Source organism: Heteronotia binoei, chromosome 5, assembly GCF_032191835.1.
Source record: "Heteronotia binoei isolate CCM8104 ecotype False Entrance Well chromosome 5, APGP_CSIRO_Hbin_v1, whole genome shotgun sequence".
NCBI classification, from domain to species: domain Eukaryota; kingdom Metazoa; phylum Chordata; class Lepidosauria; order Squamata; family Gekkonidae; genus Heteronotia; species Heteronotia binoei.
Window position 1 is genome coordinate 98,840,328 of NC_083227.1, and position 13,960 is coordinate 98,854,287.

The 13,960-nt window shown below is 40.3% G+C and overlaps 1 protein-coding gene across 20 annotated transcripts in view; it reads right to left on the minus strand.

Moving 5' to 3' along the window:
- ATP2B2 (ATPase plasma membrane Ca2+ transporting 2) overlaps positions 1–13,960 on the minus strand; it is an 895,196-nt gene that overhangs the window by 43,506 nt on the left and 837,730 nt on the right. For all 20 annotated transcript variants that reach the window (XR_009555447.1, XM_060239903.1, XM_060239921.1 and 17 more), the window contains 4 exons: positions 13,734–13,840; positions 13,200–13,391; positions 4,615–4,828; positions 2,877–3,088 (listed from right to left, as the gene is read on the minus strand). Coding sequence is in view for 19 of the 20 variants with exons in the window: in XM_060239903.1 (XP_060095886.1) it covers positions 2,877–3,088; positions 4,615–4,828; positions 13,200–13,391; positions 13,734–13,840 (725 nt within the window). In the remaining variant the exon portion in view is untranslated. The remainder of the gene's footprint in view (positions 1–2,876; positions 3,089–4,614; positions 4,829–13,199; positions 13,392–13,733; positions 13,841–13,960) is intronic.

A 13,960-nucleotide genomic window follows, 5' to 3' on the forward strand; every position in this document is an offset into this window, starting at 1 on the left:
CCACTGATGGACCTCTGCTCCATATTTTTATCTAACCCCCTCTTGAAGCTGGCTATGCTTGTAGCCGCCACCTCCTCCTGTGGCAGTGAATTCCACATGTTAATCACCCTTTGGGTGAAGAAGTACCTCCATTTATCCATTCTAACCCGACTGCTCAGTGATTTCATTGAATGCCCACAAGTTCTTGTATTGTGAGAAAGGGAGAAAAGTACTTCTTTCTCTACCTTCTCCATCCCATGCATAATCTTGTAAATCTCTATCATGTCACCCCACAGTCGACATTTCTCCAAGCTAAAGAGCCCTAAGCATTTTAACCTTTCTTCATAGGGAAAGTGTTCCAAACCTTTAATCATTCTAGTTGCCTTTTTCTGCACTTTTTCCAATGCTATAATATTCTTTTTGAGGTGCGGTGACCAGAATTGCACACAGTATTCCAAATGAGACTGCACCATCGATTTATACAGGGGCATTATGATACTGACTGATTTGTTTTCAATTCCCTTCCTAATAATTCCCAGCATGGCGTTGGCCTTTTTATTGCAATCGCACACTGTCTTGACATTTTCAGTGAGTTATCTACCACGACCCCAAGATCTCTCTCTTGGTCAGTCTCTGCTGGTTCACAGGCAGTTTCAAAGGCAGATTAGAGAGACTGCTGAACTGCAACTGATAATGAAGCTCAAGACAATGCATTCTCTAGGACTGAACTGAGACCTAGGTTTCTTCTGTCAATAACTTAGAAGATGATATTGGATTTATACCCCACTTTCCACTTTGAATCTCAGAGTCTCAGAGTGGCTTACAATCTCCATTACCTTCCTCCCCCACAACAGACACCCTGTGAGGTAGGTGGGGCTGAGACAGCTCTGTGAGAGCTATGGCTAACCATCACTCCTATAATTGTATAATTTACTGTATATAACCCAAGGCCATTCCAGCAGCTGCAAGTGGAGGAGAATCAAACCTGATTCTCCAAGATAAGAGCCTGCACACTTAACCACTACACCAAACAATACTGTCATTTGGTATCACTTCACTCTCCAAGATAAAAGGACAGATGGACTCACATTCCAGCTGTATTTGAAAAAGTGAGCAATGACTCATGAAAGCTCATTCCCTGCCACAAATTTTGTTAGCTATTAAGGGGCTCCTGGAGTCTTGCTCCCTTCCACTAATAAAGAATGCTGTTAGGTTCCCCCCTGCCCCATTAGAACTGGAAAGGGGGGGGGGGTCTCTCCAAGTGCTATGGGACTCCATCTCTCTCTCTCTCTCTGGCACTTTCTTTCCCTCCCTCCTCTCTCCTTCTCTGAAGAAGTGTGCAGGCACAAAAAGGCTTATACCTGGAATAAAATGCTGTCAGTCTTCTTTAAGGTGCTATGGATAGACTCTCTCTCTTTCTCTCTCTCTTTCCTGCCACCTGCCTTCCCAGAGGAGGAGGAGAGGGGGTGGAGCCCTCAGCTAATTGAGGGGACACTTGGTTTTCTCTCTCTTCTCTGTGAATGAGGAAGCTGGAGAGGAAAGAGCTGGGCAAAAGCCAGCTCTGATACTGAAATCAGGAAGTAGGAACAGGAAGTAGGAAGCAACAGACAGACAGTTTCTTGCAGAACTGATAGAAGCTCTGTAGAGGCTGGATCCTGCCCATGGGCCATATGTTTAACATCCCTACTATATAGATATAAAAGGCCTGCATAAATGTTTTTAAAGCCAAAAAGCAGTTGCCATTTTCTTCCTGACAGAATAGCACATGGCTAATCTATATGACAAAGCTGAAAAGAACCTCAATGACTTCACCATTGTTTCACACGGCACTTTTTTGAAGAAAAAGCCCAGCAGGGACTCATTTGCATATTAGGCCACACCCCTGACACCAAGCCAGCCAGAGTTGAGTTCCTGCTTTAAAAAAAAACCTGCCTTTGCATAGAAAAATAGCATATAAGAGAGAAAACTGGACTAGAACCCTTCTTCCTAACATCTTTTTAAAAATGAGATTCATAAACCTATGAATTGAGGCTGAATGAGGAGTAGATTAGATTATGAGTACAGGTGGAGAGAAATTAGCCTGACTGCTGAGCAATCATTGGGATAATAATTTCAATCCCTCAATACTACCTAAAAAAACACCCATGTACAGAAAGCCCAGAAAGTCTACATATTCCCATTCTGTCCTTGATAATGCTACCATATGCCAAGCTTTCTTATTAATAATATATTTTGTGTTGTGCTGTCTCACATATCTAGATACATTTTAAGTGCTGTTAGACCATTGACAAAAATTTCAAAAAGGGTATGTGCCAGCACCTTGGCTCCTAGACCACTGCTGAACTGAAGAAGAAAGGCTAGTCCAGTCTAGCAAAGTGAAGTTATCTTCATAAAACAAACACATGAAAGGAAAAGGCCATGTAAGCAGCTGGCCCCTTCTCCTCAAGAAATCCATAAACAGAAAGGAGAGTAAGGATCACCCAAATGGAAATGATCAAGAAACAACATACTGACACACAAAATCAAAATAGGTGCCTTAATCATGGGCATATGATCCCTTTTTTTATGGCTAGCATCACAGTCCCTGGCCTGGGTAGGTTAGGGTGGCCTGATCTCATCACATTGTAGAAGCTAAGCAGGGTTGGACCTGGTCAGTATTTGGATGGGAAATCACCAAGGAATACCAGGGTTGTTACACAAAAGTAGGGCAACAGCAAATCATCACTGAACATCTCTTGCCTTGCAAGCCCTACAGGTTCATCAAGTCTATGACTTGATGGCAAAGGGCAAAAAGCATCACAATTCATTTCAATAGTCATAGAATATCATTCTAGGAGAAGGCCTTACAGCAGAATAAGCAAATAATACAATGCTGTGTTAGCATGTATAATTATTACCTGCACAGCAAATGTTCCCAGTACAATAGTGCAAAATATAGGATTTCTAAAGATGCCATCAAAAACATTCCTTTCACCATGGATCTTGCGTGCATTGATTTCATTGAACAGCTGCATCATGACAAAGGTATTGAAGATGATGGTGTAATGCTCAGAAGGCGGAGAGTGGAGTGGTGCATTCCTGCCATTGTCAATCTTGAATATTTTTTCACCTGATCATAAACAGAAAACAGAAAATAAACTCTAAAAATATTTAACACAACTTGTGCTTCGATCTGCAATCTGCCTCTATCCATAAATTCTTTCCAGAGTACAAATCACAGCACCATGTCAACAAGATATTGGTGATTCTGATTATTCATAATACATTTTTAAAAAGAATTACTGGGGAGGGGCAAAGCCCTCTTTGCTCCAAACTGAGCCTCTCATGCCAAGATTTCTCCACACAAAAATAGGAAGAGATTAGAGAGTCCTAAGTTGGCTCATAATGTTTTGTCACATGCATGCTCTTTAAATATCATTTCAAATTGTAATACAGCATTTCCTAATTGCCTAAGCCACTGTGCTAAGTTCCCTTTTCTGGCCTTTCATGTACAGCATGTGTCATGACATGCTGAATAGTCTGCTGAAACATGGCTGGCTTATTATTCGGAAAGATATTCTTTCTCCAGCTGCTCATACAAAACGCTTCATATCCCCTCTCCTTTGTACATTTGCTTTTGTCCTGTGTACATGACGTATGGCTAGCTTTTGGGACTGCCCCCGCTCCCAGGATGATGATAGATGACTGGTCAGCAGAGGGAGCCAGGCCACTGTTCTGAAAATTACAGTGCCACTGAAAAAACCCAAATCAAATGCAAGTCAATTTTAGCTATCACTAAGGAAGAACAGTTTCTTAGAACAAGTAAAGGATTAAGCTAATAAATTTCCAAGTATGCACCAACACTAGCTACAAGCCTCATCTTCATTACTATTACTACAGTCATTTGACCAAATATATAATCAATTTTAAAGTTTACATAATAACATTTATACAAATAACACATTATCTAATAAAATTTAAAGCTGGTTACAATATAATTACCATAGCCTAAGTATCAATACACAGAATTTGGCTACTTGGTACATAATCCTAGGGTTCTCATCTCATAAAAGATAATCAAGCTTAGCTTTTTCTGTAAAACCAAGAATCTTATCCAATAATGGAGTAATTATCTCTTCACGAGCTTCCTTGTAATACTGGGCAGCTAAAAAAAACATATAACTGAGTTATGGACTCAGTTTTGACAAGCCTCAGCTGCCTGGTCCATGAAATGCAAACTATGTCTGTGCAAAAATGGGACCAGCTTGGTATACTCTCATTTTAATTACAAGAGGAGTCAATTTCAGTTATTATTATTAGTAATTAAAATTCACATTTCAAAGCCCATAACAAAAGCAGTTTGGGATATGCAAGAAGGTATCAAAAGTTCCACTGCATCTGTGAAAACTCCCAGGGCACATATACAGTACCTCTCTGGATTATATACTCTGTTTAGAAAACTAAACTACTTCACAGTTTCTTGGCAAGATGGGATCCCATTTTGGGTCTAATTTCCAGGTGCAAATATGGCATGCAACACATGTTTGATGTGTCTATAGTACTTACCACTGAAACTTGTGAAGGGAGATCATATTTATAGTCTAATGTTACAATCTAAACTGGAAGTGTTGGGGGATGAAAGTTAATTGAGCTTACCAACAAAGAGGAGGGTAAAAATGAGAGTGAGCTGGTATACAGCATGGCCCAAAATGTTCTTCATCATAGTGCGTGATATAAGAGGCTTGTTTCTGCCATATGGTTTCCTGAGCAACAGGGATTCTGTGGGAGGCTCTGTTGCCAGAGCAAGAGAGGCAAAGGTGTCCATAATCAGATTGACCCATAGCATCTGTACAGCTTTCAATGGAGAATCCTTAAGAAAGAGAATAGAAAGAAAAATCTCCATGTCAGCAAGGTGTAGTGGTTAGAGTGTCAGATTAGAATCTGGGAACCCAGGTTCAGATCTCCAAATTCTCTCACAAAACTCACTGGGTGACGTCAGGCAAGTCATTCTCTCACAGCCTGCTCTGTCTTACAGGGTGTTTGTTGTGAAAAGGAGGCAAGAACAATGTTATAAGCTTCTTTTGGTCCTTGGTGGGGAGAAAAGAAGGGCATACAAATCTAAAATTACATACACTATTTATTTAAAATTACAATCAATCATTTCTGTAGAATCTTTTTGCTTACAAAATGCTTTACAATTCTAATTTTGTTTTTTAATCCTCACAATAGCCTTGCTGTGAGGTTAAGAAAATGTTTTGTGCTAGTCAAACATTAAAAAGGTAAAGGTAGTCCCCTGTGCAAACACCAGTCGTTTCCAACTCCGGGGTGATATTGCTTTCATGTTTTCACGGCAGACTTTTTGCAGGGTGGTTTTGCCATTGCCTTCCCAGTCATCTACACTCCCCCCCGCAGCAAGGTAGGTACTCATTTTATTGACCTCGAAAGGATGGAAGGCTTATGTTTTACTATATTATTAACAGAGAATGATGTTTAATTTATATTTTAATTTACAACCTTCACTCAGATAAATCAGAAAAAAAATATTTTTCTTGTCAAATCAAGCACTGGGTACAATTACTTAAAGTTTCTCACTGCCTATTATCTCCATACTAGCGCTACACATCTCTGGCAGTAGCTGCTATTTCTATGAAGACGCTGCCTGGTGGTTCTCTCTCTCTGACACTTAACCTATTGGTACATTGGCAGTGAGTGATAGAGAGAAGCACCTTTGTTACAACACAACAGACTTTCTACAGAAGCAAGCTGGCAGTTATTGTTTTGCTAGTAAGAACTTGAGACAACCACTAGAAGGAGCTATTTGCTCACTGAATCTGGTAGGAGAAAGGCTGGAGTCAGGCTCTGAGTCAGAATGGGCCATTCTTTCAAAAAATAATAACCTAATTCAGATCTACGTCAATGAAATGAATTCTATTAGAATACATTTATTGAAATAATTGTTTATTCTCAGTATCTTTCCTTCAGTGAGGAATTATAATGATTTGTCAGCTGAATAAGACAGCCTTTCCCTTTCCCTTTGGGGAAGCACTTTAAAAGTGTGCATGGTCAAAGATACAAAATGAAGAGAAAGAGTTAAATCTGCAGCCTATGACTCTTTATGAGCCATAAAGGTGGAACCGCCACTAGATTGGAATGATCTTGTGGCTTATCTTCATCTCCATGGCATATTGGGAGCTCAGGCTGGATGCTTTTATTAAAATTGTATTTTTGGGGGGGAGGGTGTGTCTCATTTTGTAAGCTGTTTTGAGTCTCCAGTGTAGGAAAACAACTGGGAAAATGAATCAGTGGACTTGTATATAAATCATCCCAAGGTACGTTTTAAAATTCACTTGTATGACTACTTCATGTTTTTTTGCCTTGGGCCTAAAACAGATAATGCTAACACAACAGTGTTTCCTGTTTAAACATAAAAACTAATTTAAGTAGTGAAAGTTACATCAATAGTGAATCACAGCACTGAATGCTGACAGATAATGTTGGTTGCTGTTTGAGATAAAGTCGTGCCTTACATCCAAACTGTAACTTACATTCCATTGAACTTCCATACTGTAGGCAATAAATGTTCCTTCAGTACATCATTCTGAAGGCAGCTTCCTATTACATGGTGTTTTTAATGGGAAGAAACACTCAAAGCTGGAATCTACAACTTGCTGTCTAAACAGGTGCAGTCTATTCCAACGCCTCGGGGCTCTGACACTTCACTCCCACACGTCATTGTCTTGCATGTGCTAAACAGGCCTTGGAGCTAGCCGCATTTTTGCCAGACGACAATCCCAAGCACAGAATTTGTGCTGCTTCACTCTTGTCTTGTTAGTTCAGCACAAGGTATTACTGCTATTGAAGCGGCATATGATAGCTTACTTCTGCACAGGTTTAGAAGATCAATTCACCAGTCTTGTGACAACTTTCTCATTCAGCTTAATTCTGCCACACAAAAGGCTGTGTATTATATTGGTAGCAACTATGCAGATGCACAAATGACTCTTGTGCCTGAGACAACCGCTTAACAGGAACACCAGTATCATCCTTCAGAAACAATGTAACTGAGAACATAATAATTGGGCCTGAAGGATAAAGAGATATTTAGACTGCAAGCTAAGCTCTAGCCAGATATTATGTACTGCAACAACATGCCTGAAGTCTGAGTGTGGCCTGTAAGGCTGCTGTTTGTTTCTCCTCCTGGATGACAAAAAGTCAGACATTTTTGCACCTTCAGTGAGCAACTCAAAAGCTATACAGCCGTGCAAACGAAGGGCTCACGAGCATTTTTTATTTATTTTATTTATTTATTTAAGATTTATATCCCGCCCTTCCCACAAGTGGCTCAGGGCATGCTGGCTGAATGACTGAATAATCTTTCTTGCTTGGTAGCAGATGGAAGTTAAACATCATTTTTCATGGTGCATTCAAGGAAATGTGTTGCAAAAATTGCAGTACGATCATAAATAAAGTTGCATCCTTCTAAGTCACTTGAAATCATCAGCTTAGCACGATGTAGTTCTAGTTAGGGCTGTATGCAGTCTTCCAAATGGATTGCTCAAAGTGTTCATCCCTTCTCTTCATGAGTGAAATCTGTATTTGTAGCTATAAAAAAAAAATCTGTTGTACGTGTCAGTGAAAACCCAAGGGCCCTTCAGTATATAATGAAAAGCCAGTTTCTTACTTTGATCATCCTCTAAATTACAGTGTATAATTGGCAGCCATCACTTTTGGCACAGCAATGCGGTCTCACTGTTCCACAGTGCCAATTGCCCCACGTTGCTAAGGTGCCTCTAATAATTATGTGTCATCTACTGAGCTACACAGTTCAGTCAAGTGTAAAATCTCATTCTAAAACCAAGCCTAAGCATTAAACACACATTAGTTTTGGCACCTGGCAGAATGGAATTTCCACTGCTGCTGTCTCTCATTCTGATTAGTTCCTAATAAGCTAACAAACGTGTCTGAATATGAATTTAGTCTGCTATTAAAAATGCAAGCCAGTTACATTGCACAAGAGCTAAAAGGTGAGATGCTGCTTTAGGGTATTCTTACAGTCTGTGACTCACTAACTAAATGGCAGAAGAATCTTTTTTGTTTTGGTAGCTAATGGGGAATTTTTTTTTTAATGCAGTGGTCTCCAAGAAAATGTGTTGATGTTGTGATCCACCTAAAGTCAATATTTCCCAGATTTTTTTTTTTAAAGCCAAACCTTGGAAGATATTATGAAAGAGAATCCACTTTTAAAAAAAAAAGATTAACAAAGCTTTACCTTGGAAAGCAGGTTGAAGTTTGACTCACAGAAGAGTGGTAGCACATCAGTGCTCCTCCTGATACACAGTCACAATTACATTCCAGAGCCAGTTTGGTGCAGTAAAGAGTGTGGACTCTAATCTGGGAGAACCGGGTTTGATTCCCCACTCCTCCACATGCAGCTGCTGCTGTGACCTTGGGTCAGTCACAAGTTCTCTCAGAGCTGTTCTCTCAAGAGCAGTTCTCAAAAGAGCTCTCTTAGCCCCACCTACCTCACAGGGTGTCTGTTGTGGGAAGGGGAAGGAAAAGGAGTGTTAGCCACTCTGTGAAGGGTGGGGTATAAATCCAGTTCCTCCTCCTCTTCCTGTATCATGTTGGGATTTGTTTGAACTATAAGTTCCCTTCGAGTTCCATACATGGAAGATTCTTCACTTATTAGAAAGGAACTTTAGGGTTCAACACACTCTATTATCTATGCTTACATTGGAAATTCTGTTTGGTATGCAACTGATACCACTAGGATGCAGACTACGCATGCAGAAATTTCCCTGATTGCAATGGGAATAATCCACAAATAGAATTATAAGAAATAATTTATAAATATGTAGCATTACACAGAAATGCAACTAAACATTTATAACCATCGCAGGTCTGCAAACTTCATAATTTAATAGTTGATAATACTGCATATATTTTAAATATGTTAATAATTTTTTCATTTTAATATACTATTTGATAAAAAATAATAGCATTGTACTATATACTCCAACTCAATTTTCAAGCGAATGACACAACAAGAAATGAATCACATCAATAAAAGTACATGGCTTCTTTGACAAGATTCTGCAAGCTTAAAGCACAAAGCACAAAGCTATTAATCAAAGGACAAGCAAGTTATGTTACATATCTACCCTTCTGTATCTGATTCTTCCAGTCATTTGCCTGTCAGTACTAGCAAGAACAACCTTCTCCTCTCATGGTCCTTGATTGGCAAATTCCAGGGAGGACTAAATACCTATTTGGAGAAATGCCTATTTTCCTGGGGAGTTGGCAACAAGCTGGGCTTCCCTATGCTGTTACCCATTTTTTCTCTCTAATCAGAGGAGGAAGTCCATTCATCAGCACATCAGCTCACCTTCATACAGATGCTAATGGATCTAAACAAAGGAATGATCAGTCATCTCCCTTCTCTCCCCACTTCTGCAAGCAGGGAACATAGAGGATTGCAGGAGTTTTTGCTAGACAGATTACAGAAAGAGGCTTCCTGTAGAAAACAGGAAAAGGCTGGCCTGGGCTGACCGGGGTCAAGGAAGAAGGCAGTTTCCCTTGCAAGAGGAAGGCAGTCTCTCTTTTCTTTGGGATACTGAGCTGAACAGACCTCTTATCTGTGAATGGAAGCAGGCCTCCATTTTGGACCATGTGGCTGGACTAGAGAGCTGGATAGGGCTGCCAAGTTCCAGGGCTGGACGGGGGTTCTTCACCCTGGAGGTTCCCAACCCACCAGCCCACATCATCATGCCAGTGACATCGCACGCTGGCTGCTCTAGGAGCTTCTGGGAAAACTCTATGGTACCATAGAGTTTCCCCTCCCAAATTGCTAGAGAGTCCAGGAAAAACATAGTTTCCCAGAAGCTCCTAGAGCGGCCGGCACAATGATGTCACTTCCAAGTGATGTTATCACGCCGCGCACACAAAGTGCGCATGAAAACAGCCCCCCATCAGAAGCTGCGGGGGACTTGGCAACCCTAGAGCTGGACTATCCCTCAGGGTAATGGAAATCTTTAGAGAACTAGGACACTTAAGATAAAGACCCTGTGCTAATTTTAACATCTAATCAGGGCATGTTGTAGCTAGAGGGACAGAAGATTTGTGTTTTACCAATCTCTTTTGTTCTTCCTTGCTTCAATCTGGAGAGGAGCTAAAAGCATGCATGTTAACATTTCCTGTCCAATAAATATTTTAAACTTTTTATTCTGGAAGTGGTTCTCTGTACCACATACACTCCCACTGTGTTGGACATGCTATTGTAAAAGGGAACCAGGAAGGGTGAAGGCAAGCAGTTGCCAACTATTTCCCCAGGAGCTCACAAGGCATTAATCTGTCCCCGGGGTAACCAGGCACTGGGCTAGTAGACGACACTGAGGTAAGGCCTCTGAGCTTGGAAGGGGAGCTGAAGGTCCTGATCTCTTCAGTGGGAAACCCCTATTATAAATCAGGTGGTGGCTATGGGCTACCCTACACAGAAGGAAAAACCTCTCCAGGAGAGTTGGGAACCCCAAGGAGGGCAAAGCAGAACAGGGCCCACAGGGCAGAGTGGGCACATTCTGCCACAGCCTGCAAGCCCTCCCACTTTGAAAATGGCCAGGCAGATCTTTCTCACATGTTCAGGTGGGCAAAGGAGGTGAGGGTAAGGATTCAGTGTACCTATTTACATAAATAAAGCATGCTGCTAGGATATCCTGGAACTTTCCAAAGGGTAGAGGCAAAAGCCTCTGTTTTCTGTAATCTTTCCCTCCAAGTAGCTACTTAAAATTATAGGTATGAAGGCAAGTCAGTTTAGTATAGCCTCAATCACATCTGAATATGTTTTCAGGAAAGCCCAGAACTTTCTGCTTTGTTTCTGTTTGTGATTCAAAGAAATACTACAGATTGCTTAAAACGTATACATTAGACGAGTGACCAGGTTTCCCCTTATATCTGGTTCTATTTTATGGCAACAATTAACACAAGCAGCTTGAGTTTTCCCAGCTCAGAAGAACCACAGGTCTGCAACTGAACCCAAGCTCCAAGAAGAAATAAATAGTTCTAACCTTTGAACAGTTTGAAAAATTTAGAAGAGTAATTTGGGAGGAGTTCCAGCTTTGTGGCTTCTAATACAGACAGTCTCAGGTTTCACTTGACCATATCACGATGACAAGGTAAACTTATTCTTTACAGTATACCTAATGACTTATTCATTATTTTCCTCACAGAGACTGAATTTTCCTGTTGCTCCAGAGTGAATGGTACACTCTACAGGATAGCAGTACTATTAACAGAGGTTTCACCTCCTATTTTAGCATGAAGCATCCAAGATCATGCATGTGTCTACTTCTTTATCAAATCCATTTCCCTATCTTCCCTATTATTTAATAATTTAGAAAGTAAATCCAGCTATCAGATGACAAGAAATAATTTCAAAAAAGATTTTAATAGAATCTGTTCCCGATCACATATTAAATCTGATTTTAATTAGATAAGCCAGATTCAGGTGGGTAGCCATGTTGGTCTGAGGTTCGAGTCCAGTGGCACCTTTAAGACCAACGAAGTTTTATTCAAGGTATGAGCTTTCATGTGCAGGCACATTTTGTCAGATAAGCCAGTTACTGAATGCTGAAATGCCAGTAGTATGTTTCAGGAATGTGAAGACAACTGAGTTCATCAGCAATTCCCAAACTCATTTCAAGAAATGATTCCTAATTCCCTGCAATATTATCAGAGGAAATTTTATTCCCCCACCTGGTGTTTTTTGAGTTCTGGTTCAGGGCAAAGTCACAACAGTCCCAGAGCTGGGGTGTGTCATCAAGGCCACTCCAGGGCTTGCCATTTTCTGCAATTTCTATACAATAACATTTTTTCCTTATGGAATGGCCTCCCAGACGAGGTCAGAAAGGCTCCCATTCTCCTGGCTTTCCACATGTTGTGCAAAATGGAATTATCCAAGAAGTTGACTTTTTTTGTTTTGCACAAGTAATAGGACTGTACTGTAATGAAATGGTCAGAAAGTTGCATTGGTAAAAGGACTGGGACTGTGGCCTACACGACTGTATTGCTAGCTATCATTATAAGCATGCTGCAGATTAGGCAGTTTCTATACCACTTAACATATCATGTTTAAAACATCATGTTTTGTTTCAGCTCTGTTTGAGATTTCTGTTTATTGTTTAATAGCTCAAACCATATTGTATTGTTCATTGGATGTCCCGTCCTGTTGATTATACTGATTTCCTCTAGTTACTGGAGGCCAGACCAGCATATCAGTAACTGTGGGGTTTTCTAAGATATGAGGGGATACACATGGAGCAGCAAAAATGTTAGAAAAGTAATCAACACATGTTTGCACAGAAATATTTGGGTCAGTAACAGAATTGTTTTTTAGATTACCCAAAATGATTCTCCAGAAAGCCTTATTATCATAAGATTTTATTGAGTGGTAAAGTTGGTCCCATTTATTCTGAAAGAAAACTTTCTTTCTGGATGTAATAAGCTCCAGGTAGGCTGTCTTACAAGCAATATAGGCCTTAATTTTTGTTGGGTCTTTGGAGTGACAGGCCTCTTTAAATAGTGCTCTCAATTCTTGTTTCCAAGTTAAACAATCTGTATCGAACCAGCTAGAGAAACTGGACCTAGACAAGATCACAGGTTTAGCTTTAGCACTACAGTACTGTTGATTATACTTGACTTATTCTGTGTAATCTGCCTTGAGTCTCAGCAAGAAAGGCAGACTATAAATAATCAAAATAAACAGATAAAGAACATGTCGCACAAGGATGAGTCCTGACAAAAGGTGCCCTGTAGTTCTTCTTGTTTTGGCATAGCAGAGCAGAATGACCTAGTATCAAACAAACAATTAATGCAAATTAATTGGACTAAGGTGGGAGAATACATTAGAAATTGTTTCAGTTTTAGTATAGTACATATATTAGAAACAAGCTTTGAAATTTTTGCCTTTGAAATTTGCTTTTAATATGTATATCCATCTCAAGTCCATTAATCTGCAGAAGCCACAGGAGCCAAAACAGTTTTTTTCCAATTCAATCCTTCAGAATTCTTGTTCAAGTCTGGCCAGATTCAGGTATGTAGTTGATACAACTGGAAAGGAGTCCTTATATTAGGCAGCACCCACAAAGCTTCCCAGTCCCAGTGACTACACCACCATTGTTCACAGGAGTGGCTTCTATATACCCACTGCTGATTCTCATCTGTTTAACAACACATACACTCAGCCTTACCTGGGTAATGCAAGCACCAGTGAAAGCAACAATCACAGCCACAACATTGACTGTGAGCTGGAACTGCAGGAACTTGGAGATACTGTCATAAACATTACGGCCCCACATTACAGCTTTCACAATACTACTGAAATTGTCATCTGTTAGGATAATATCAGATGCTTCCTTTGCCACGTCAGTTCCTGCAATACCCTGAAAAATGCGGAAGTGATGGCAAAGAAGACTTATTAGTACAAGAGAAAGACATTTAAACCTGTCCAGAGCAAAGAACAACAGCACTTGTTCCCAGCTGCTTGGGATTACCCTTGCATCTATTCTCCCGAAGACCCAGCTAATTATGTAATAATAAGGAAAAGGAGGCCTGAAAACAGAAGAAGTTTGAGGGACAAGGGAACAGGTTTGCAAATACACACACACACACAAAAGAACATTTAGGTTAAATCCCACCCCCAACAAAGCATCACTTTCAACTTCAAAATAAAAGTAGGTTACTATTCAACTCAATCCCGATGATGAGCGTATTCTCAGATATACCATTGCAAAGCCAACATCAGCTTTCTTAAGTGCTGGTCCATCATTAGTTCCATCGCCAGTTACTGCTACAACCTGTCTCTGCTCCACTTGTGTGCTGTCAATAATACCTGCAAAATATAGCAACATATTTTAAGCAATTGTGCGGTTTAAATAAGATTTTATAAAATGGTGCTGCTGCTTGCTAATTCAAAGGGGTATAAGCATTACCACAGGTGGACAACTTGTTT